The 26,650-nt window shown below is 38.9% G+C and overlaps 1 protein-coding gene across 1 annotated transcript in view; it reads left to right on the forward strand.

Moving 5' to 3' along the window:
• The first annotated feature begins 17,661 nt into the window (after window positions 1–17,661).
• Window positions 17,662–26,650, forward strand: part of UBA6 (ubiquitin-like modifier activating enzyme 6) — a 120,003-nt gene continuing 111,014 nt past the window's right edge. Inside the window, 3 exon segments of the mRNA XM_006902726.1 lie at window positions 17,662–17,732; window positions 22,766–22,828; window positions 26,107–26,201. Coding sequence (XP_006902788.1) covers window positions 17,662–17,732; window positions 22,766–22,828; window positions 26,107–26,201 — 229 coding nt within the window.

Raw genomic sequence — 26,650 nt, forward strand, 5'->3', positions numbered from 1 at the left:
GTGACTGGGGCAATCGGGACGAGTGTGTCGGAGACAATGAAACTGGCACAGGACAGAGCAGAGTTTAGAGCTGTTGTACATAGGGTCGCTATGAGTCACAAGCGACTCGACGGCACATAACAACACAACAAAATACTTATTCCCAAACTAATAATTCCTTCTTCTAGATTTAAAGTTAAATAAATACAAGAAAAAAAATCTAAGGGCTTTAATACTTTCTATTTAATGAATATGTCAGCTTGGTTCTTATGCATTCAAGAAACTATTAAACTTGGATATTTTTCTCAGGGTTTTTTTTAACATAATAACTAAAGGGCTACTACATTGTTTTCTATGAGCCTCTTACCTGTTATTCATGCACAAAATTACATGTAAATTTACTTTGATTTTTAATTCTATTTGCGATATTTTTATGCATTTAAAATATCCTGAAAGAACGTTGCAATGCCAAAGGCAACCTGGCACAAATAAATATTTGTATATTTATAAAGACCATACTATAACAACATACGTTAGAATGTACTTAAAATACTCATTTATTGCCATGGAATAGAAATTACCCTTAATGGGCCTTCCATTGGGTCTCCAAGGTTGTGACTCACGTAGGAGATTGCTCATCTGCATCTGAGGGACTGATAGCTTCAAATCATCAGAGATGTAATGTCTTTGGGTTTGCAGAGCAACTCCCTAAGCACTATGCAGCCAGGGCTACATGTGTTTATATACATGTGTTATGATAATATTGAAACAAAATTGCTTCATTTGCCTTATACTTTCAAAATATCATAGTCTATAAACAATAAATTTGATGTGGACTAGAACTAAAACTCACAGTTCAAAAGAAAAATGTTGCTTTTAAAAAGAATGATACACTACTTAACAGAAAGTATTTCAATTTATATATTACAAGAATTTCTTTTTAATCTTAATAAAAGGAAAAATGTGTTATGGGGGAAAAACACATTCAGCAGAGCAAAGGAGTTCTGGTGTTACAGTGATTAAATACCTGGTAGCTAAGTAAAAGGTCAGCAAAAATTAAAAACTCTATGGGGCAGTTCTACTCTGTTTTACACGGGTACCATCAGACAGAATCAGATTAGTTCTATAGCAAGTCTGATATGGTTTTTTGATCAACAGAGTAAATCTAATATATAATTAAGATTCTACAAAGGTTATTATCTCTTTTAGTCGATAAAATTTGTTTTTAAAAATATTTTATTTAGCAATTCAGTTGTGTAAAGTGGCATTAACTAATGACAATTAATTAAAGACTAATTACACTCATTCAATATTAATGCAAGAAAACAAAGATAGCCTAGTTTAAAAATCCCTAGGTAGAGTTGTGGAGAGGTGGTATGTGGTATATCATAAATGTTCTCTTGCAATAAGTATAACTGTAAATTAATTAGAAATTTCCTGAAATAACCTAGTCTCTGGACTAGCTTCATAGTCACAAAGAGATAATGTGCAACTGTTGTTGTTGTTGTTATGTGCCACTGTGTCAAACTGACTCATAGTTGACTTTCCAGGAGGTTTTCAAAAGCAATAAATCACATTGGAGGAGATATCTTTGGGTTGGTAGCACATTTCCTTACCATTAGGCCATCAGAGCTCCCTAGTATTTAATGAAAGTAGTTATAATATTTTCTAAACTTTCATCTTTTTAATTCATTTGTTTCAAATGTTGAAATGTCTTACATGCATTTCATTACACTGTATGCACATGAAACAGTGATGTTCAATTTAGATGTGCTTATTATTTTATAATTATTAAGTAAAAATTTAACCTCTAGCAATCAATGCAATTCTAAGAGTAATAGGCAATATACAAATGTATGCATAGGAACAATATAAGAATATATGCAAAAAATGTAAATAGTTATCTCTCAGTAATAAAACATTTTATTACTTATTAATTTTTGTAATATAAACTTCCAAAATTAGTATTTTGCTTTTGTTGTATGGAAAAAAAATAAATATTTGTATGATATACCTTATTCTTCACTGTTTATTTGAATGTTTTCTTCTGTAAGTAGTAGCAGAAATACCAAATTGAAAGTATTCTTTTCCATCATATGCTACAGGAAGTCCAGGGATAAGTATGCAGAGTTGATTAATTCTAAGGTTTAGATCAGCTTTTCTACTATTATTAGGCTTTCTTTTCATGAACAGAAATTGGTTGTCTCATTCTAACTCTCAAAAGCAAAAAAGGTAACTTCTTGTGTGCTTCTCTTTCTCAGAACTTTTAGAATACGCTTAAATTTACCAGAACTGGGGTACATGACCACCTGTAAACAAATCCTAGCAGAGAAGAATGAACCACCTTGATATGATATGATTCATTTTGAGGACTAAAACTTAAATTTTCCTGAGTATCTGGCTTTCTAATAATAAATGAGGAAGTAGGCTCGGGTTGGTTTTTTTTTTCCTTAGAGAAAGCAAGCACATCCATCTATATGGTAATAAGTGGTGGAAATAGGTTCTCTTTCCTTTCTTTTACAGAGAGAGAAAGCAAAAGAGAATTGTCTTGTAGGACAGAAACCATCAGTGACTTCCATAATTATCAATGAATTCTTTTTAACAAAGTAACACTAAATACATCACAAGTTTAAACAGTACAAAAATGCAAAGCACAAAAAGTAAAGACAAATCCTCAAAAAAACAAAAAAAATTAAACCACATTCCATTGAATATTTTTTAGATATGTATTATTTATTGTTTTATTATTATTATACTGATTTACTTACAAAATTCTAATTCATTGTTTACCGGAACAGATTCTTCCAATTTCTCTCACCCCTCCACCAATCAAATTGTACAATCCCATGATTAATTCTCCCTTCCTCTTGTACATCCTCATCTCTATTCTTCCACCCCTCCCTCCCTTGGATCCTTATACTCACTCTACAATAATGATTTTATGTAATATTTGTCCTTGTAAAATGGTACAACCATTCTGGAAGGCAGATTGGTGCTTCCTCAAAAAGCTGAACATAGAAATTCTATACTTATTGCTTGTTAAAAAATGTTTTCTTTTATTCTGGTTTACTTACAACTTCATATACAATCTTTCACATTTTCTTAACCCATCCTTCCCTCCATCCATCAAAGTATGGCACCCTATGATTATGCCCCTCCTCATCCTCACCTTTCTGCTCCTTCTTTCCCCCCTTAGATCCTCATACACATTTTACTATGTTCTCTATTTCCATAATAATGGTCTTATACAGTATTTGTCCTTCTGGGACTGAGTTAGTTCACTTAGCATAATGCTCTCCAATCTCTTTGAAGTTAGGTAATGATTTACAAAGTCATTCCTCCTGCATCCTGTGTAGTATTCTATCATGCATATGTACCATAATTTCTCAATCCATTCAATTGTGATTGTGATGGTGAATAATGCTGCTATGAACATTGGTGTACAAGTCTGCATTTGTGCATCAGTTCTCATTTTTTTGGGATCTATTACAAGCTGTGGAATAGCTGGGTCATATAGAAATACTATGTTCAGCTTTTTTGAGGAAACATCAAACTGCCTTCCAGAGTGGTTGTACCATTTTACAATTCCACCAACAGTGTATCTATCCATAGCCTCACCAATATTTATTACTTGCTGTCCTGTTAAACTTTGCCACTGCTACTGGAGTAAGATAGTATCTCATTGTGGTTTTGATTTGCATCTTTCTTATTGCCAGTGATTTTGAGCATGTCTTCATGTGTCTGTTGGCCATCTGAATATCTTGCTCTGAAAATTTTTTCCATGCCTTTTGCCCATTTTGTAATTGCATGATCAGTCTTTTTCTTGTGGAAACCCTATAGGATTCTGTACACTTTTGATATGAGACCTTTGTCTGATATGATATTGCCAATTTTTTCCCAATTAGTAGGCTTTCTTTTCACTCTGTTGGGAAAAGTTTTTGATGCACACAGAGATTTAATCTTTAGACAATCCCATTCATCAACTTTGTCATCTTCAGAGTGTGCATTTCTGGCTGTACTTGGCAGTATCTTTGTACCATAGACTAGGATGTCTAAGCTTAATCCCAGTTTGCCTCTGATGAACTTTATGAGTTTTGTGCTGTACTCTCAGGTCTTTAATCCACCGTGAGTTGATTTTTGCGTACGGTGTGAGATGTGGATCCTATTTCAGCTTTCTGCAGGTAGCAGTCCAGTTTTGCCAGCACCATTTGTTGATTTTGACATATAACAATCTCATGTGTGTGCATCAGTGTAGAAATTCCATACATGGAGTTTTTTAAGGGCTGATATTTTAGCAGTTGTCTTCTTTTTTGCCTTTCTTCCAAGGTACTTTCTAAGTAAATGCAAAACTTCAGCCATTTCATTAGCAGTGGAGCATGTTAATTGTTTGTACCACCTAAAACTCAAAATAAGTTCTTAGAACCCATTAATTGCTTAATAAATGTAGCTTTAATGGGAAATAAAGGATTCTCATTGTTTGGGGGTTTGGTTTTTTTAAAAACATAAATCCTAACATATCAAACTCTTAGTGTTTGAAATTTTTATTTCAAATTTTTATGGTTTAGAAGATATCTTCTGCCTATTGATTTTCTTAGGAACTCTTGGTCGCTAAATTTTTATTATTTATTTGTCAAAAAATGTCTAAGAATCTGTAATAAGTTTTCTCCTAGAATTCAGACTTCTAGCCTCTTAATCTGTGAAATAATAAATTTCTGTTTTTAAAGTTACCCACTTACAGTTTTCTGTTATAGCAGTACTAGATAACTAAGACAAATATAAGCTTCTCTAGTAGTTTTATTTTTTACAAGAAATTTACAAATAATATTTGAGAATTCTGCAAGATAAAAAACGACAGCAATACTTAAGTCCATCAAGCACATATGTTTTATGCATCCCAGTGTGTCAGAGTTAATTAAGATGTCATTGCTAGGAAAGAGTTGTGAAGTTGAAGGAACTCTTTAAAATACATATGTATTTAAAATTATATTACAAAACATACATTGCTGTGTTAGAATAAAATCAATGACAATGCAAATCATAGTAAGGTATCATTTCATTCATACTAATATGACTTATTTTTAAAAATGGAAATGAACAAGCCTTGATTGTAGAAAATTTGGAATACTCATTATCTTGGTGAAGTCTTCTGTCAATGCTGTCAATGAAGAGCCATATTTTGCTGATATGACATGACTAAAAATTAGGAGAAACAGTTGCAAACATCTTTTTATTATGATACAATATATTTAAAGTATGAATCTAGGAAAAGAGGAAGTTATAAAAAATAAGATACCCATGCATAAAAATCTATACTCTAAGTTTTAGTGAGCTGAAATGGACTGCTTTTAGTTGTTTTAAATCTGAAAATTATATGGTGTGTTATGCCAGAAATGACAAATTGATGAAGAATGTTTTTACACTCATCATCAAAAAGAACATTTCAAGACTTAATCTGAAGTACAATGCTATCAGTGAGAGAATAATGTCCATACTCATCAAAAGAACCTGTTAATACAACCAATAATTAAATTTCTACATCAACTACTAAGACCAAAGATGAAAAACTTGATAATCAGATTTTTATAACATATAATGAAATTGCATTAATGATTAATGACTAAAATGCAAAAGCTGAGGACAGAGAAAGATTTATACTTGAAAATTATTGTCATGGCAGTAGAAATTAGGCTGCAGATCCTATTGCGGAATTTTGTACAGTGATTTTTCCTTTGCAAATGCCTTTCTAAAAATCTTAAGCAGTCACAATATATATGGATGCCTTTGAGTTGTGGTGCTGGAGAAGAGTATCGAACCTGCAATGGACTGCCAAGAGAACTAATAAGTCTGTTCTGGAGATGGTGAAACCAAACTGTTCCTTGATGGCAAGGATGTTTAAATGCCATCTCACATACTTTGGACATATTTCTAGGGGGGAATCAGTCCTTGGATAAGGACATCATGCATGGAAGGGTAGAGGGACAACATTGTTGTTGTTATGTGCCGTCGAGTCGTTTGCGACTCATAGAGATTCTATGCGCAACAGCCCTAAACCCTGCTCTATCCTGTGCCAATCGCACTGCCTCTGACACACCCATCCCGATTACCCCAGTCACTGAATCAATCCATCTCATAGAGGGTCTTCCCTTCTTGCACCATCCCTCCACCCTCCCAAGAATAATGTCCCTCTCCAAGGACCTGTCCCTCCTTGCAACATCCCCAAAGTATGTCAGATGAAGCCCCTGAATCCTTGCCTCCAAGGAGTTGCTTGGTTTAATCCTCTCCAGGATGAATCTGTTTGTTTTCTTGGCAGTCCAGGGTACATTCAATACTCTTCTCCAGCACCACAGCTCAAAGGCATCAATTCTCCTTCTGTCCTCCCTAGTCATTGTCCAACTCTCTGATGCATAACAAGTGATTGCAAAGACCATGGCCTCTATCAGGCGCACCTTAGTCTCCAGAGAGACACCATTGCTCTTGAGTACTTTAGAGAGGTCCCTAACAGCCGACTTTCCCATCACAATAAGTTTTTTTTATTTCCTTACTGCTGGTGCCAAGAGTGTTGACCGTGGAGCCGAGCAAACTGAAGCTGTGAACAATCTCAATTTCTTCGCCATCCATCCTGATGGTACCAATTGGTCCAGTGGTGAGAATCTTTGTCTTCCTGACACTGAGCCTCACTCCATACAAAAGGCTGCAGTCCTTGCCCTCTGCAGCAAGTGCATGAGGTCCTCCTCAGTTTCAGCAAGCAGCATAGGGACACTATGTTGTTGCTGTTGTTGTTAAGTGCCATCGAGTTGCAGGTGACTCATAGCGACCCTATGAAGGAGAGTCCTTGACGAATGGGTGCCTTTCATCCTCTCTCCAAGTTCATAGGGTTTCTGGAGGCAAGCTATTATGGAAGTGGATGCCACTCCTCCTTCCACACTTATGTAATCGGGGAGCTCCACCCTACTCTCAGTCCGCATTGGGTAGCCAACCATTAACGCATTTGACACATCCGTGTCACAGGGTTCAGCCTCACAGCAACCACAAGCGACCGCGGGACGGCAACTTGTACACCAGGGCTATACGACCTAGAGGAATGTCTGAACAAAAACAATGAAAGACTGGCATAGGAGAGGAAACCCCTGGATGAGATGGATTGACATAGTAACTGGGGTAATGAGAGTAGGTGTGTGTGTAATTAGCAGTAGGATTGGTTCAGGATAGAGCAAGTTTCCAAGCTATTGTGCATAAGATCACTAAGAGTCATAGCTAAATGGCACATAAAAACAATAACATACACATGGTTCCTGGTTGTTGTTGTTGTTGTTGAATGCCTTCAAGTCAAACATGACTTATAGCGACCCTATGAACAAAAGGTCTGAAGTGCGTCTACAACTATCGACATTTATCAGAGTTCAGAGAGTTCCGGTGGCATGTTATTTAGGAAGTGGATGCCACTCTTGCTTCCAAACTGGATACTGGTAGATATAACATAGAGGTATCAATCTAACTACATTAATGGAAAGAAAGAGTGGAAGAGATGAACAATGTCAATTAGAACAAGACCAGGAGCTGATTATGAAACAGGCCATCAACTGTAGGTGGAAAAAACAAGTCTACAAGAGGTAAAATATATCTTACCTGAATTTAAGAACCATATCTAGTATAGGTTTAATGCACTGACTAATAATGACTGAAAACTAGATATTGTAGAATGGCATCAAGGACATCCTAAGTGAAGAAAGTTAAAGGTTAGGAACAGATGAGAAAGAAAGAAAATATGAAATCCACTGCAAATTAATAGATTCTGACTCATGGTGACCCTCCATTGGATTTATAAGGCTATAAACCTTAAGAGTAGACTGCCCTCTTTATCCTTGAATGGCTGTTGGATTTTGAATCATTAAGCTCTGTATTAGCAGTCCAAAATGTAAGGCTTTGAGCCTTAAAATCACATTGTATTTTTACATTTATATTTTCTAAAAATGTATATATTTTATTTCTATCTTAATATATTTCTATGCTAAGATATATTAAACATATATATAAAACTCTACAATATTCTTACACAATGCCTGGTGGCCTAAAGTTAAAAACTGTTGCAATCCCAAAGCACACAGTGTGAATCCACCAGCTGCTCCACAGAAAGATGGGCAATCTCCAATGCCATTTAAAACCTGCTGGAGGGTTAGCTACGGGTCACACACATGATGTCATGTAAAAATAACAACAATCTTGGGTTGTTGGACTGCCAAGAGAAAAAAACAGGTAGTTCTATCCTGGAGAAAATGAAACCAGGTTGCTCCCTGGAGGCAAAGATTTTGAAGCTCATATACGTTGGGCATGTTGCCAAGAGGGACCAGTCCTTGGAGAAGGATATCATGCTTGCAGAGGTGAAGGGACAGCCCAGGAAAGAAAGATGGATTGACACAGTGAATGTGACAATCAGGGCAGATGTTTCAGAGACAGTGAAACTGGCTCAGGATAGGACAGGGTTCAAAGCTATTGTGCATAGGGTCACTGTGAGTGGCAGGTAAATCAAAGGCACGTAACATTCTCATATGATATATGTATGTGTTTGTGTGTACATAACTTGAGTTTCTAACTTTTATGTTCCTATTACAGAATATGGAGGAAGATTTAAGCTACAAATTATTGGAAACACAACTAAAAGTGCTTTAAATAAGAAAATATTTATTAAATATTTTGCTTAACAATATTTTATAAAAATTTTTCTTGTAAGGGTCACAGAATTTGAAAGGTGGAAGGAAGGAGGGGAAAGATTCAGTGTAAAAACAATGTATATGAACTTGATGAAATTTGTAAGTAAACCAGTATAAAATTTAAAAAAAAAAATCGCTTAACAATCAATCCACAGATCAGTTGATCCAGAGCTCCACAAGTTTAGGACTTAATGCTTATTTAGGAAATCAATTTTTCATCTTAGGCTTTTCCATTACAGTCATGAGAAGGCTTTACCACCACATTTCACTTCCTTACAGAACAAGTAAAAAGACACACAATGGAAATTGTCCTTGGTGTGTCTCTTCTTATCAAGAAAAAGAATCTTCTTAAGTAATTCAACCATAAAACTGCCTCTCACTTATTAACTGGAACTGGATCAAATTCATCTCCCTAATATGTGAACAGGTAGCTCTGCGGTTGTTGTCTCTGAGGAGCTGCACTACTAAAGTTGCAACACTCTGGTAATTTAAATACACCAGTGGCTCCTCAAGATAAAGAAAGGCAATCACCATGGTACAGTTTACAGCCTCAGAAACCCAATAGAGAGCTACAAGGCTGCTCTGGCTGGACAGCAATGAGAGTGGATGTATAAACAGAGGTAGAATTCTGATAACAAGATTAGATATGTTATTTTTTAAAAAAAGGTCACAGTGTGTCAAAATCCTTTTCAATAACTTGAATTACTAAATAAGTTGTGGGAGTTGTTGTTCTTAAGTGTTGTTGAGTCAGAACTGACTCATTGCTGACCCTTTAGTGGGTTTTCAGATGCTATAAATCACACAGGAGGAGATTACTCTTGTAGGGCAGCTGGTGGATTCAAACAGACTGCCTTTGTGTTAGCAATGCAACTCTTTATCATTAAGCCACCAGGGCTCCCAAAGTTGTGATTACAACAGAGAACTACCAGAAGTCCAGGCTGGTTTCAGAAGGGGTCGTGGTACTAGAGATATTGTAGCTGATGTTAGATGGATCTTGGCTGAAAGCAGGGAATACCAGAGGAATGGCTATCTGTATTTCATTGACTATGCAAAGGCATTTGACTGTGTAGATCAGAACAAACTGTGGCTGACTCTGAGAAGAATGGGAATCCCAGAACACTTGATCGTTCTAATGCGAAACTTATACTTGGACCAGGAGGCAGTCGTCAGAACAGAGCAAGGGAACACTGCATGGTTCAAAATTGGGAAGGGCGTATGCCAGGGATGCATCCTATCTCCATACCTTTTCAACCTATATGCAGAACAGATTATCCGGGAGGCTGGGCTCTCTGAGGAGAAATGTGGGGTCAGGATTGGTGGACGATTTATCAACAATCTGCGTTATGCGGATGACATAACCCTGCTTGCTGAAACTGAGGAGGACCTGAAGCACCTGCTGCAGAGTGTCAAGGACTGCAGCCTACAATATGGATTGAGGCTCAATGTCAAGAAGACAAAGATTCTCACCACTGGACCAATTGGCAGCATCAGGATGGATGGTGAAGAGATTGAGATTGTACACAGCTTTGGTTTGCTTGGCTCCATAGTCAACAGTCTTGGCACCAGCAGCCAGGAAATTAAAAGGCACATTGCCATGGGAAAGTCTGCTGTTAGGGACCTCTCCAAAGTGCTGAAGAGCAGTGGTATCTCTTTGGAGACTAAGGTGCGTCTGATACAGGCCATGGTCTTCGCAATCACCTGTTATGCATCAGAGAGTTGGACAATGACCAAGGAGGATAGAAGGAGAACTGATGCCTTTGAGCTGTGGTGCTGGAGAAGAGTATTGAGAATACCATGGACTGCTAGGAAAACAAATAGATTTGTCCTGGAGAGGGTTAAACCGGGTGGCTCCTTGGAGGCAAGGATTCTGAGGCTCCGTCTAACATACTTTGGACATGTAGTGAGGAGAGACCGGTCCTTAGAGAGGGACATCATGCTTGGGAGGGTGGAGGGACGGCGCAGGAGAGGAAGGCCCTCTATGAAGTGGATTGATTCAGTGACTGGGATAATTGGGATGGGAGTGTCAGAGACAGTGCGATTGGCACAGAACAGAGCAAAGTTTAGGGCTGTTGTACATAGGGTCGCTATGAGTCGCAAGTGACTCGACGGCACATAACAATAACAACAATGTCCCTAATTCATGTATAGAGCATAATAAAAAAGATGTAAACATTTACCTCTTTGAAGCAGTCATCTATCCAGTAAACATGTTGTTGTTGTTGTTAGGTGCCATCTACTCAAGTACAACTTAGAGTGATCCTATGAACAACAGATCTGGATTCTGTGCTATTTTTATAATCTCTGTCATACTTGGGCCCATTGCCACAGTTACCATGTAAATCCATTACATTGAGGGTCTTCCTCTCTTTTGCCGACCTTCCACCCTTTCTAGTATCATGTCCTTTTCCAAGGAATAACCCCTCCTAGCAACATGGCCAAGGTATATAAGGAGAAGCCTCATCATTCTTGCCTCCAAAGAGCACTCTGGCTGCAACCTCTCCGAGATATATCTGTTTTCTTGGCCATCCATGGAATTTTCGGTGTTCTTCTCTAATACCACAGCTCAAATGCGTCAATTCTTTTTCTGTCATCCTTATTCACTGTCCAGCTCTCAGATACATAGGAAGGAATTGTAAAGACTATGACCTGAATCAGAAGCACCTTAGTCCTCAAACTGACATCATTACTCCTCAATAATTTGGAGAGGTCCCTAACTGCAGATTTTCCAAGTGCAATGTGTCTCTTTATTTCCTGACTGCTGGTACCAAGGGAGTTTCACAAACATGAAATAAAAACTGAGACTGAGTTGACGTGAGGTGTCAGTGAGAGAGAGCTGAGCATCAGGGGACAACAGCCTCAAGAGAGAGTGGAGTGGCAGCAGGGAGAGACCACCATCGACAAAGTGATGGGGTAGAAATGAATGCTGGCAGAGCAGGGCTGGGTCAGAACAAAATCACAGGTGTCAAAGTGGTGTGGGTCAGGGGACCAACACTGATCAGTTATTTTTGTAATGGGAAGTGTCTTTCATCTGCTCTTCCAGATAAGATTCTTGTTTGCCAGATAATGATCTAAAGCTGAACATCTAAATTAAGACAGGCTAGGGAGAAGGACTGGGCATCTACTCTCAAAATAACTGTCCTTTCAAAACCCTATGCACAATTAAGAACACTTTTATTAGTAGACATGACACCTGATCTGAAGCCATCAGGTTGGCAAACACAAAATAGGAAGAACAGCTGCAAGCAGACACTAGTGATTGGGACATGGAATGTGAGAAGCATGAATGTAGGAAAACTTAGTATGGTTGCACAAATATTGAGCTATTAGGCAATGGTGAAATGAGATGGATTGGCATGGGACATTCTGAATCAGACAGTCACATGATCTACTATGCTGGAAATGAAAAGGTGAAGAAAAGTATCCATACTTAAAAAGACCATTTCCAGATCCATCTTGAAATACAATGTTGTAAGTGATAGGATAATAGCCATACTCATACAAGGGATTACATGTTAATATAACCATCATTCAAATATATGCACAGACAATGAGAGCCAAAAAAAGGAAATAGATTATTTCTACCTGTGTTTGCAATCAGAAATTGACTGAACATTCAACCAGGATGCACGAATAATATTAGATGACTGGGACGCAAAAGTTGAAACAGAGAGGACGCATCAGTGGTTGAAAACATGGGCTTAGTGACAGAAATAAGGCTAGAGGTAAAATGATAGAATTTTTAAAGACAAAGGAAGAAGAAAATACTAAGATGGATGTTGGAACAGACTCTGAATATTGCACTAAAGCACCGAGAAGTCAGAGCAAAGGGAAATCAACAAGGTAAAGAGATGAACAGAAGATTTCAAAGGGCAGCATGGGAAGATAAAGCAAAGCATTATAATGACATGTTCAAAGAGCTGGAGTTGAAAATAAAAAAGGAATGAACTTGCTTGGCATTTCTTAAGCTGAAAGAACTGACAAGCATAGCTTTGAGTTGACACGCTTAAGGATGCTTTGGGCAGAATACTGAATGATCCAAGAAGCATCAAAACAAAATAGAAAGAGTATACAGAGTCACTGTACCAAAAAGAATTGGCTAACAAAGAATTTTATGAAACAACATATTACCAAGAGGCCATGATGATGGAAGAAGTTCAAGTTGCTCTAAAGGAATTGGCAAAAAAAACAAGGCCCCAGGAATCCATGGAACACCAACAGACGTATTTCAACAAACAGATGTAGCCCTAGGCATGCTCACCATGCTACACCAAAAAATCTGGTGGACCACCACCTACTCAACTGGAAGAGATCCATATTTATTCCCATTCTAAAAAAAAAAAAAAAAGAAAGGTGACCCAACAGAATATAGAAATTATCAAACAATATCACTAATATCACATGCCAGTAAAATCTTGCCAAAGATTATCTAAAATGACCGAACGGTACATCAACAGAGAACCATCAGAAATACAAGCTGGTTCAGAAAAGGCCATGGCCCTAGAGACATAATGGCCAATGTCAGATGGACGTTGGCTAAGCAGAGAGAACCAGAGAACGTCTATCCATGTTTCATTGGCTATGCAAAGGAATTTGAGTGTATGGATCACAAATTGTGGCTTACCTTTAGAAGAATGGGAATCCCAGAACGTTTGATTGTGCTCATGCAAAATATACAGTTGGACCAGGAGGCAGTCATCAGAGCAGAGCAAGAAAAAAAATGTGTGGTTCAAAATCTGGAAAGCAGTGTGTCAGGAATATATCCTGTCTCCCTATCTTTTCATTCTATATGCAGAAGAGATCATTCAGGAGGCTGGGGTCTATGAGAAGGAATGCTGCTTTAAGATTAGAGGAAGACTCATCAACAACCTGTGTTATGCAGATGACACAACAATCAAGTATCTCCTTGAAGGTAAGGATTCTGAAGCTCTGTCTCACATACTTTAGGCACATGGCCAGGAAGGACCAGTCCTTGGAGAAAGACATCATGCATGGAAGGGTGAAGGAAGAGCATAAGAGAAGAAGATCCCAGATGAAATGGATTGACACAGTAACTGGGATAACAGGGCAGAGTCAGTGAGACTGGCTCAGTATAGGTCAAGGTTTAGAGTTATTGTAAATAAGGCCACTATTTGCCTATGTTTCATTGACTACTCAAAGGTGTTTGTGTGGATCACAATAAATTGTGCTTAACCTTGAGAAGAATGAGAATTCCAGAACACTTGATTGTGCTTATGTGAAACCTATGCTTGGACCAAGAAGCAGTCCTCAGAACACAACAGGGAAAAAATGCATGGTTCAAAATTAGGAAGGGAATGTGTCAGGGATGTGTCCTGTCTCCATATAATTTCACTCTACATGCAGAACAGATCATTCAGGAGACTGGGTTTTATGAGGAAGAATATGGCATCAATATTGGAGGAAGACTCATCAACAACCTGTGCTGTACTGATGACACAACCTTGCTTGCTGAACTGAGTAGAACCTGAAGCGCTTACTGCAGAAGGTGAAGGACTGTAGTCTTCCATATAGATTGAAGCTCAACATCAAGAACACAAAGATTCTCACCACTTTACCAATTGGTAGCACCATGATGGATGAAGAAGATTGAGATTGTTGACAATTACAGCTTGCTCAGCTCCATACCAGCAGTCAGGAAATCAAAAGGCAAATTGCATTAGATAAATCTGTTGTCAGGAAACTTTCCAGAGTTGTGAGAAGTAATCATGTCAGTATAGAGACTAAGGTGAGCCTGATCTGGTCCCTGGTCTTCACAATTACTTACATTACTTGCACTCACATTATTCAGAGAGCTAGATAATGGCTAAGGAGGATAGAAGAAGAAGGTCTGTCTTAGAGAGGGTGAAACCAAGCATCTCCTTGGAGGCTACGATTTTTAAGCCTCATCTCACACACTTTGGGCACGTGACCAGGAGCGATTTTTTTTTTTTTAAAAAGAGGGAAAACAGAGTGGCACAAAAGATGATAGAGTTGCTAGTATTATGCACTCATCTCTACACTAAATCCACTGCCAACAAGTCAATTCTAACTCATCATGGCTCTATAAAACAGAACAGTCCCATATGATTTCAAAGGCCATAAATCTTTACAGAAGACTGTTATGGTTCTTCTCCCTCAGAGCAGTTAGTGGGTTTCACTTAACTATCACAAGATCACTATCTCTATACTAGAAGAAATATTAAGTGAACAAAGATCACCTGTTGTTAGGGTGAAAAGAAAACCTACAGACTGGGAACAAACCTTTGGTAATACCATCTCAGACAAGAGTCTTATAACAAAAGTTTACATAATATCCCTGGGCCTCCACAAGAAAAAGACTGATAACCCAACTACAAAATGGGCAAAAGTCATGTAAAGAGTTTTCACAGAGGAAGATATTCGAATGGCAAACAGACACAATCTCAAGATATGCTCCAAATCATGGGCAGTAAGAGAGATGCAAATCAATACCACAATGAGGTACCATCTCACTCCAGTAACAGTAGCAAAGTTTAACAGGGCAGCAAGTAATAGATGCTGGGAAGAATGTGGCAAGAAAGGAACTCTTATACATTCATTGTTGGTGGGACTGTAAAATGGTGCAACCATTCTGAAAGGCAGTTTGGCACTTCCTCAAAAATCTGAACATAGAAATTCCATATGACCCAAATATTCCACTACTTGGAATATACCCTGAGAATATGAGAACTGAGGCACAAACAGAGAACTGTATACCAATGTTCATAGCAGCATTATTCACCATCACAAGAACATGGAAACAGCCCAAATGCCCAACCACAAAAGAATGGATTGAGAAATTATGACACATTTACACAATGGAATACTATACAGCACACAGGAGCAATAACTTTGTAAATTATTTCCTAACTTGGGAGGGACTGGAGAGCATTATGCTGAGTGAACTCAGTCCCACAAGGATAAATATTGTATAATACTGTTATTATAGAATGAGTATTAAGGATCCAGGAGGGGTGGGAGAGGCTGGAAGCAGAGGGATGTGGATGTACAGGGGGAAGAGAGGATTAATCATTGGGTTGTATAATTTGATAGGGGGGGGTGAGGAAAATTGAAAGAATTTGTTCAAATTTGTATTAGAATTTTGTAAATAAACTAGGGAAAAAATAATGACCAAAAAAATCACCTGTTGTTATTGTTGTATACTGTAGAGTCATAGCTGACCCTCCAGCAGGTTTTCAGAGGCAGGTAATCACATGGAAGAAGAGTGCCCATCTTTCTCCCATGAAGCAGAGCAGCTGGTTGCCTGGAACCACATGTCTTTGGTTTTGCAGCACAGCTTCTTGTCAAGAGGCCAGTTCTTACCAAAAATAAAACTATGTACCAAATTTTAATACTCTTCAAACTCTTTTTTCCCCCAAAAAATATACAATGTTAATTGTAACTAAGACAAATTCTAACATTATTGTATCCAATTCATTTTCTAGGAGAGGTCAAACCAAACAAGAAGTGATATCAATGGAGAAAATAAGATGTCAGGACTTAGATAATAATCTGCTAGTTCATCTGAGTTAAGTGGCTATGTAACTATGACAAAATTACTGACCACAGCTCCTTCCTTTCTCCCATAAAACAAGGTGGGGCAAACTAGATTACCTGACTCTGAAAATCATACTCACTGTCCTGATTCTGAATCAGTGACATTCCATGAAGTTTCAGAGGCTAGTAATCACAGTGCCAGCCCACCTTTCTCCCATCAGAGATTGCACTACCAGCAATCTACCAAAAACCTTTGGATTATTAGTGCAACTCCCTACCGACTACACCACCAAAACTAAAAATTCCAAAATTCCATCAAATTTGTAAACTATCACAAAATATTTTTAGCTCTTTAACATAATGGCACAGTAGTTAAGCACCCAGTTGGTCAGAGGTTAGAATCCACCAGGCTCTCTGAAATAAAGAATTATATGGGGCAATTCTACTTTGTCCAATGGGGTCACTTTTTTTTTTCCTTGTGGTATACCATCGAGTCAGATCTGACTGGCACAGGAGATTATCACTCCGTTTCCAGCAGATCATCTGGTGGATTTGAACAGTGAACCTTTGGGATTACAGCGCAGTTTCTTGCCACTAGGCCACCAGAGCTTCCTAAGCAGATTCACTTTTAAGTTTGAATCAACAGTATGACAAGAAGCTCTGCTAGTAATATTGAACTGCCCTACCAATCCAAAGGGATCTAGTTCGAATCCATCAGCGGCTCAATGGGAAAAAGATGGTCACACTCTACACTCTTCCCAACAATTTACTACCTCTGAAAGTTGGTAATTACGCTTACTTCTTAATACCGCTAGAGGACCAGTTACGAGTAGAATTTGCCTTGACAGTGCATAACAAGGGACCTACAGGGTCTCAGTATCAACTAGATGGCTGTGGGTTAATTAGGATTTAGGGTTAAGGGAAAGATCATGCCTAATTCTACTCGTACTCAATGCTGGGCATAGCGCCTGACTTGCAGGTGCCCAACAATCACTTATATAAAATAACTATAAAAATGGAATCCCTGAATCTGGAAATTTCAATTTCTAGTCTCTCAGGTTTTAATTTACAAAATGAATACGTTTCCTCTCCTTTTTTTTTTTTTTTTATAAAACTCTTAATTGTGCAACGCAACCTCATCCTTTCACTGGTTACTATCATCCTGCGTGCTTGACTGCTGAGCTACAAGTGACGTGAGAGTTGGAGGCCTTCCTTCCATTTATATGTGCAAGATGCAGGCCTCAGGAGCATGCTTAAAACAGTCACCTGGAGGAAACGCCTCCCTGTGACCACACCCAAACCGGAAATGAGGATGCCACCGGGATTGATGGGAGAGCAAGGCCGGTTCCGTGCTGCCCGGAACCGCCCCGCCGGTGACGTCACAGCCCGCCCCGTGACCCCGACGGTCCCGCCCCCTCCCCTGCCTTCCCGGTTGCCGGCGGCAGCGGAGTGGAAAGTGGCGATGGAACAGTCCAAGCCAGAGGCCTTGCCTGCGGGCGAAGCGGCATCCTGCTCCTCCTGGGGTGCCGGCAGGTGAGGAGGCGACTGCGTGTGCAAGGAAGTAAGGGGTGGCGGGCAGGACCAGAGAGAGTCCTGACTTTGTGCTGCTCCTCGGGCGTACAGGAAAGGTACGAGAGGCCGCGGAGCCGCTCTGAGCGGGCCCTGGGAGGCGAGGGGAGCGCGTGGAGTGGGTGTGGCGGCGTGGGCTCGAGCCCCTTCAGTTCCTGCTTTCGCCTGCAATCAGAGCCACTTCCCGCCCCTTTCAGCGCTCCCTTAGTTCCGGTTGGGGTCTCCTGACCTCCTTTCTGTTGGTCACCGGACAAGGGGGAAGATGAGTTTTGGTCCCATTCTCTTGTGAGTTCTGTAATTCACTTTGCACTTCTTTTCCTCCTTTCTGTAAAGTGTAAATGCTCCTCTGAGCACTTTCTTCAGTGAAATCCTCCTTTAAAAGCTGTGCCCTGAGGGTATTTGATAGTTACAGTCTGGACACCTTGAGGTCTCTGTACCTCTAGTTTAAAACAACAGTAACAACAAATAGAGGGTAAGGGGGGAGTGCCTGAGTTACCTATATTTTCTAATTGTGAGATTGTTCTTTACCTTCCAAAATTCACTCTTCCAAAATTGTGGGATGGCGTTGACGCCAATTGAGTGGACGTGTGACAGGCGGGAGAATGCTCCTTGTTTGGATCTCAAAAATTTCTTTGCTAAGTAACTAAGCCCTTTTCCATATAGTACAGACTGTAATTTCAGTTGTTGTGGTTGTTATGTCTCGTCGAATCGTCTGCGACTCATAGCGACCCTATGTACAACAGTCCTAAATCCTGTGCCAATCTCACTGTCTCTGACAAACCTACCCGATTACCCCAGTCACTGAATCAATCCATCCCATCGAGGGTCTTCCTCACCTGCACTGCCCGTCCACCCTCTCAAGCATGACGTCCTTCTCCAAGGACTGGTCCCTCCTTGCAACATGTCCAGAGTATGTCAGACAAAGCTTCAGAATCCTTGCCTCCAAGGAGCAGTATGGTTTAACCCTCTCCAGAACAAACCTGTTTGTTTTCTTAGCATTTATGGTATATTCAGTACTTTTCTCCAACACCACAGCTCAAAGGCATCAACTCTCCCTCTATCCTCCCTAGTCATTGTCCAGCTCTCTGAGCATAGCAAGTGATTGCAAAGACAGTGGCATGTATCAGGCACACCTTAGTCTCCAGACTGACTTCGTTGCTTCTAAGTACTTTAGATGACTTAAGATAAAAGTTTTATCCTGTCTACTTCTAGAAAATAATAAAGGATAAGTGTATTCAGCTGAAATGGTAAATCTTATAACACTTTGTGTAGTTTTTTCATCTGCCAGTTCCCAAAGAGTGGGTTCTGACTCTTGTTGTATTACAAAATGCAACAGAGATTTATTCTCTATGGGAATATCTTTTGGCCTTTCTTCAAAGGAGCTACTAGTTGGACCATAGTATTTAGGTTTGTAGTTGTTATTATGTACCATCCAGTTGAACTGACCCGTCGCTGACCCTCCAGTGTGTTTTCCGAGGTAGTAAATAGCATGGAAATAGTCAGGAAATCAGAAGATGTATGCACTGGGAAAGTCTGCAAAGACCTCTCATTATTGAGGAGTAATGATGTCAGTTTGAGGACTAGGTGCATCTGATACAGGCCATATTCTTTCCAGTCACTTGCTATGCATCTAAGAGCTGGAAATGAATAAGGTTGACAGAAGAAGAATTGATGTCTTTGAGCTATGGTTGGTGTTAGAGGAGAGCACTGAGCATCCCATGGATGGCCAAAAGAACAATTATGTCTTGGAGAGGATGCAGACAGAGTGCTCTTTGTAGGCAAAGATAATGAGGCTTTGCCTCACATACTTTGGGCATGTTGACAGGAGGGGCTATTCCTTGGAGAAGACATGATGTTCATAAAAGTGGAGGGTTAGCAAAGGAGAGGAAGACCCTCAAACAGACGGACTGAAACAGTGACTGCCACATTGGGCTCTAATGTGTCAGGAAATGTGAAGATGGCACAGTATAAGACAGGATACAGATCTTTTGTTCAGAAGGCCACTATGAGTTGTACTCAACTCAGCAGCAGCTAACAGCAACATAGCACAGGAGGAAATTGCCCAGCTTTCTTCCTCAGAGAAGCTAGTGGAATTGAAGTACTTCCCTTTGGGTAGGCAGTGTAACTCCTGGTAGCCCAACTCAGACTCTACACCAGTCCAGCAACCTAAGAAATATTTTTGTTGTTAGGCGCTATGAAGTTGACTTCTACTCATAGCAACCTCATGTCAAAAACCTTCTCCTTCTGCACTGTCATCACAATCACTGCTATGCTTAATTCCATTGTTTTATCTTGATGACTATCATCCTCCTTTTCATTAACCTTCTGCTTTTCCAAGCTTGAAGTCCTTTATCAGAGACTAGTCCTTCCTGATAATTTGACCAAAGGATATGACATCAGTCTTAGCCATCTTTGCTTCTAAGGAGCAGTTGGCCTACATTTCTGCTAAGGCAGATTTACTCTTTTGGCAGTTCGTAGTGTATTTCATATTCTTCACCAACACCACAATTCAAAGGCATCAGTTTTTCTTCAGTCTTCTTTATATTTATTATCCACCATTCACACACATATGAAACAATCAGACTTACACATTGGCCTTTATGCAACTGAAGAGTGTAATCCTTGCTCTTAAGTTGCATAATACACAGATGAACATTGCATAGTGAATAAGAAAGACCAAAAATGCCTTTGAATTGTGATGGTCCCATGTTTTACTCTGTAGGAGGCTGGAAGGTTTTAGGGGGTCCACTTTAATGGAAGACTTCTTTGTCAGTTCTAGAGGAAGGTGCTTGTGGTTTTCAGCATCTTTAGACCAAGGATACCTTGCAGATTTTAGTATGTCTTGATCTTCCCCTATTTTCTAGGCACTTTCCAGGACAGGAACCTGAGTCTAGAGGTTCTTCCACACTGTGCAAACTAGGAAGAAAGCCCATCCAAACATCAGCCAGTGAAAACCCTGTGGTTCTTAACAGTCAGATGGTCAACTGTCGTGATATAGCTGTGGACCAGGCAGTGATTTCCCTCCCTTCCCCCTGCCACCCTATGTGTGAGATTGCTGTGAGTTGTGAGTGGGCTCAGTGGAAGCTAGCAATAATAAATTTGTTGTTGTTGTTACGTGCTGTCGAGTAGCTTGTGACTCATAGCAACCCTATGTACAACAGCCCTAAACTCTGCTCTGTCCTGTGCAAATCGCACCGTGTCGCAATCACTGAATCAATCCACCTCATAGGGGGCCTTTCCCTTCTGCACTGTCCCTCCACCCTGCCAAGCATGATGTTCCTCTCCAAGGAACTGTCCCTCCTTGCAACATGTCCAAAGTATGTTAGACGGAGCCTCAGAATCCTTGCTTCCAAGGAGCAGCCCAGTTTAACCCTTTCCAGGATGAATCTGTTTGTTTTCCTAGCAGTCCATGGTACCCTCAATACTCTCTCCAGCACCAAAGCTCAAAAATATCAATTCTCTTTCTATCCTCCTTAGTCATTGTCCAACTCTCTGATGCATAACAAGTGATAGCAAAGACCATGGCGTGTATCAGATGCACATTGGTCTCCAAAGAGACACCATTGCTCTTCGGTACTTTGGAGAGGTCCCTAACAGCAGACTTTCCCATGGCAATACGTCTTCTAATTTCCTGGCTTCTGGTGCCAAGAGTGTTGACTGTGGAGCCAAGAAAACTGAAGCTGTGAACAATCTCAATCTCTTCACCATCCATCCTGATACTGCCAATGGGCCCAGTGGTGAGAATCTTTTTTTTCTTGACATTGAGCCTCAATCCATATTGGAGGCTGCAGTCCTTGACCCTCTGCAGCAAGCGCTTCAGGTCCTCCTCAGTTTCAGCAAGCAGGGTTGTATCATCTGCATATCGTAGATTGTTGATAGATCTTCCACCAATCTTGACCCCACATTTCTCCTCATAGAGCCCAGCCTCCGGGATAATATGTTCTGCATACAAGTTGAAAAGGTATGGAGATAGGACACATCCCTGGCGTACGCCCTTCCCAATTTTGAACCATGCAGTGTTTCCTGCTCTGTTCTGACGACTGCCTCTTGGTCCAAGTATAGGTTTCTCATGAGAACGATCAAGTGTTCTGGTATTCCCCTTCTTCTCAGAGTCAGCCACAGTTTGTTATGATCCACACAGTCAAACTCCTTTGCATAGTCAATGAAACACAGACATATATTCCTCTGGTATTCCCTGCTTTCAGCTAAGATCCATCTAACATCAGCTACAATATCCCTAGTACCACGACCCCTTCTAAACCCAGCCTGGACTTCTTGCTGTTCTCTACTGATGTGTTGTTCCAGTCGTTTTTGAATAATCTTCAGTAGAATCTTGCTTGAATGTGAAATTAATGATGTTACTCTGTGGTTTCTGCACTCTGTTGGGTCACCTTTCTTTGGGATGGGAGCAAATATAGATCTCTTCCAGTCAGTTTGGCCAGGTGGTTGTTCTCCAGATTTCTTGGCACAACTTGGTGAGCACGTCCAGAGCAGCATCTGTTAGCTGAAATATGTCAGTTGGTATACCATCTATTCTTGGGGCCTTATTTTTTACTATTTCCTTCAAAGCAGCTTGAACTTCCTTCATCACCATAGGCTCTTGCTCATATGTTGTTTCATTAAATTCTTCTATGTCTGCCGATTCTTTTTGATACAGTGACTCAGTATATTCTTTCCATCTTCGTTTAATACTTCCTGGATCATTTAATATTCTGCCTAAAGCATCCTTGATTATAGCAACTCGAGGTTTGAATTTGTTCTTCAGTTCCTTGAGCTTAATAAATGCATACAGACAGGACAAAAAAGGAAATATAATTTTAACACTTTCTAAAATTCTTTAAGTGGCATCATGGATAATAAAATAATGTGTTTAGTTTGTAAAACTGATCCTATGTATTTGACAATCAAAGGTTAAATTTCAGAATATGAATGTTTAATAACTCTTGCTAAATGTAATCTCTCTTACAAATTTGTATGGGGTTTTGTTTTGTTTTCAGTTCAAATACAGATTTGCCCACCATGTCAACAGAATATGTGGAGATTGATGATGCATTGTACAGGTAAGTTCTCATCTAAATAGAAGGAAACGTAACATAGGGGCACAGGACTGTGAGTATCTCCAAAGGGCCAGAGAGAGTAAGAATAACACAGCCATCTCTGCCCCAGAGAAGAAAGCAGATCAGAATCCCATTGCCTCAAGAGCCCCAGCAGTGGAGGTTCGTTAATTTGTTTGGTGACAGAGTTATGGTACCAACAATTCGGTTAGGGAAGGAATTTAGAGAGTGGGAGAAGCAAATAATATCACCAGGTTTAGTCTGACAGTCCCAAGGTACAACCCCTCAGTCTAAGCTCTGATTTCAGTTCAGCAAGCAGCTTTTCCTTTCGTCATCAAAGGCAAGAACAGCAAATTCCAACTGTGGCCAGCACAAATGCAAGAAGCCTCAGGTCACACTTTGCCACCATTTATCCACAGCAGTGCCAGTCTCTCTACCACCAGGGTCTCCCTCTCACCAAGGTCTTGCCACCACAAGTCTTTCTCGCCTCAAATCTTGCTGCTCCAAGTCTTCCTTCCCAGTTTGAAAAGCACTTTTTATAGTGCTGCTTTAGCTGTTGCTTAACAAGACCATGTGTCTGTGGTTAAGGTAGATAGAGACCGCAGGGGCTAACAGCTAAAAAAAGCCAACTTTTAGGCTAACCCCACAGTTCTTAGAGGAGAAACATATTTTCTCCATTCATGTTTCCAAGTAGTGGAGAACTGTATTTGAAGATACCATTAGGCTTATGCACAAATTTTTAAGTATCTTCTGAGTAACTGCTCAAGTTAAAACTAATATATTTGCTTCTTATTTTTAATTCAGCTCTAAATATAAATTTAACTATATATCACAATAGTGGGCTTGATGGCAGAGAGGTGAGAAAGGCAAAAAAAAAAATTAGAACCTGATTTTGATCTGTTCACTTTGAGTCAATAACACCTAACAACAGCAGTGTCTAAAAAGCTTTCATAATATTCAGATGTCCATATGTTTGGTTTGTTGGGTGTTGGGATTTTTTTGTTGTTGTTTTTGTTTTAAGTGCTTTAACTGAAAAGGATTTTCTGTCTTCTAAAAATATATTTTCCAGTGCAACAATGAATGAATGAAAACCCAAAATCTCTGTAAATGTTCATTAAAACTAATAAAATTTAATAATTAAAAAAAATAAAAATATATTTTCTGATTTTGGATAAGAACATTCTTAATATTGTAGAAGTCTCATAAAAACGACTAGTCTTACTTAAGTACAGTGGAATGGAAAGAATAAAATGACTGCAGTGCAATCTCATTAGCAGCATTGTGTAATTGCATTGTCTGCACAGTGGAGTAATTAAGAATTATGACTTAAAAGAGATTTAGTTGAACCTTTTTAGAACTAGGGTTTTTTCCCAAAGAAGTATTGATACGAAAATACTGTTTGCAGTATCAAGGAAGAATTGAAATAGTACATTACTTATGCTGTTGTTCCTGAAAGTTATTTTTTCATAGTTGAAATTGTTTGTATGGAAGATAGCATAGTCCTAGTTTAAAGTTCTGTTAACTTGAAGATAGTGCCTCTGGAAGTTAGAATCCATCAGAAGTTCTGAGGTGAGAAAGATGGAACGTCTAAAATCTGCTAAAGGATCAGTTATGAGTTGATTCCAATTCAGTAGCAGAGAACTTGAGTTTCGGTTTTAATTTAATCACACTGAAAAATGATTCTTCTGTGTAAGGTGACATTACAGAATCTAGGGATTAAAACAAGACAACCTTTTGGGAATCTTTATTTAGCCTGTGACACCAAGTAACACCTCAGTTTTAGTAGTTTAGAGTTTACTAGACTGATATAGATCTGTCACACAATGGAATACTACATAGCATGCAGGAACAATGATTTTGTAAATTATTACCTAACTTGGGGGGAGGACTGGAGAACTTTATACTGAGTGAACTAACTTAGTCCCACAAGGACAAATATTGTATGAAACAGGGGTGGGCAGAGAGTGAAAGAGGGTGTGCAGGGGGCGGGGGAGGAGGGATTAATCATGGAACTCTACAATTTGATGGAGGGGATGAAGAAATTGGAAGACTCTTTTTCTGGAAAACAATGCATTCAAATTTTGTAAACTAGAATAATTGTTATTAAAAAAACAAAAAATGAATCTGTGATATGGAGCTCAGCTGGCCTAGTGGTAAGAAGCTACATTGCAATCCCAAAGGTACGTGGTTCGAATCCACCAGCTGCTCAGTAGGAAAAGAGTGGATCATTTCCTCCCAGGCAGTTTGCTGCCTTTGAAAATCTGCTGGAGGGTCAGCTATGGGTCATTTCTGTCTCGACAGCATACAACAGACTGACAGATGTACTCATTTCCTTCCTACTTTGACTTCTCTCTAACTGCATTTCTTATTATCAGCAGCTGTTAATACTAGATGCTAGATTATGAATGGTCTTGTGATAATTTTATACTTTATCATTAGAGAATTAGGAAACTAGGGTTTTTAAATAGAACCATGCCTTTACCAGGTATTTATTTGAGAAAAATACAAATGATAATAGTTTATCTTTCTAAGTAGAAAGTTAATAATATAAAATTGAAAACAGTATGCTTATAAAATTTTTCACAATTAGACAAACTCCTTTTCAGACTTTTATATTAAATATGAAGAAGAAAACTGTCCGAAGGATTGATAGTGGATATTATGAGAGTGTTGCAGGATAAGGCAAGGTTTTGTTGTTCATAATGATGCAATGAGTGATAGTAGATTCAGTGGCCTCCAACAACAGCAGCAATTTGGTGGCTGTTAAAATACATAACTTATAAAAATCCTACACATATTTTATCAGCTTTTAAATGTAAAATCATATTCAAGACTGCTTAACTCTACATCATCTAGTTTCTGAAAGTAGAAACAATGTTTTGTGATAGCAATTCTGTTTGTGCTGAAAGTTCTAAAGTAGAGATGACAAACTCAGGTTGTTTTTTGTTTTGTTTTTGGTTTGGTTTTGGTTTTTTTTTTACAAACTCAAGTTTTATAGAGGCCACTGAAGAGTAAGAGCACTTACTGTTTGCTGTCTAAACATAGTAACTAGATCTGAGCTAAACAAAGTCTGGTCATGAGGGCCATGACAGAATGTGGACCATAGTAATAAATTTTTTAAATAATTTCATGCATTTGGCAACTCTTGACATTTTTTTAAAACATTCCAAATTATTTAAGTCTAGACAAGATCCAATACTCAGCCTATTATTTTGCAAACAGTGTTAGTAAGATACACAATTTTGTTGAATTTATTTTTTTTTTTTCACTTTATTTATATATAGTCGACAGAGGTACGTTCTTGGAGACACAGCAATGCAGAAGATGGCTAAGTCCCATGTTTTCTTAAGTGGTATGGGTGGTCTTGGTTTGGAAATCGGTAAGCAATATTTTTATATATAATTATATGTAACTTAAAAATAGAGAGTAATTTATATAATTAACTTCTGCCCTTTGTATTTCCTCTATAAGGAAATTTTATCAGATTCAACTTTTATTGGTTTTATAAGACAATTTAATGATACTCTTAAGGTCTATCAGAAATCGGTAATGCTTATTTTATCTATTTTGTGGTGTAACAGCCATTTAGGATCATTGTCTATATACACTAATTCATTGTGATAAAACATGTATGTATTCTTATAAATAAGATTGGATTAATACATTGGATTGCCCACAAGGGTTATTGCAAAAAGTGCCATTTTGTTTATCTTAGTATTTTTTTAATATCCTAACATTTCTTGATTAAAAATGAAAATTATCCGAAGATTTGTTGTTGTTGTTATGTGCCGTCGAGTCGCCTGCGACTCATAGCGACCCTATGTACAA

Source organism: Elephantulus edwardii, unplaced genomic scaffold, assembly GCF_000299155.1.
Source record: "Elephantulus edwardii isolate Elephantulus edwardi_28Jun2011 unplaced genomic scaffold, EleEdw1.0 scaffold00442, whole genome shotgun sequence".
In the NCBI taxonomy this organism is placed as follows: Eukaryota; Metazoa; Chordata; class Mammalia; order Macroscelidea; family Macroscelididae; genus Elephantulus; species Elephantulus edwardii.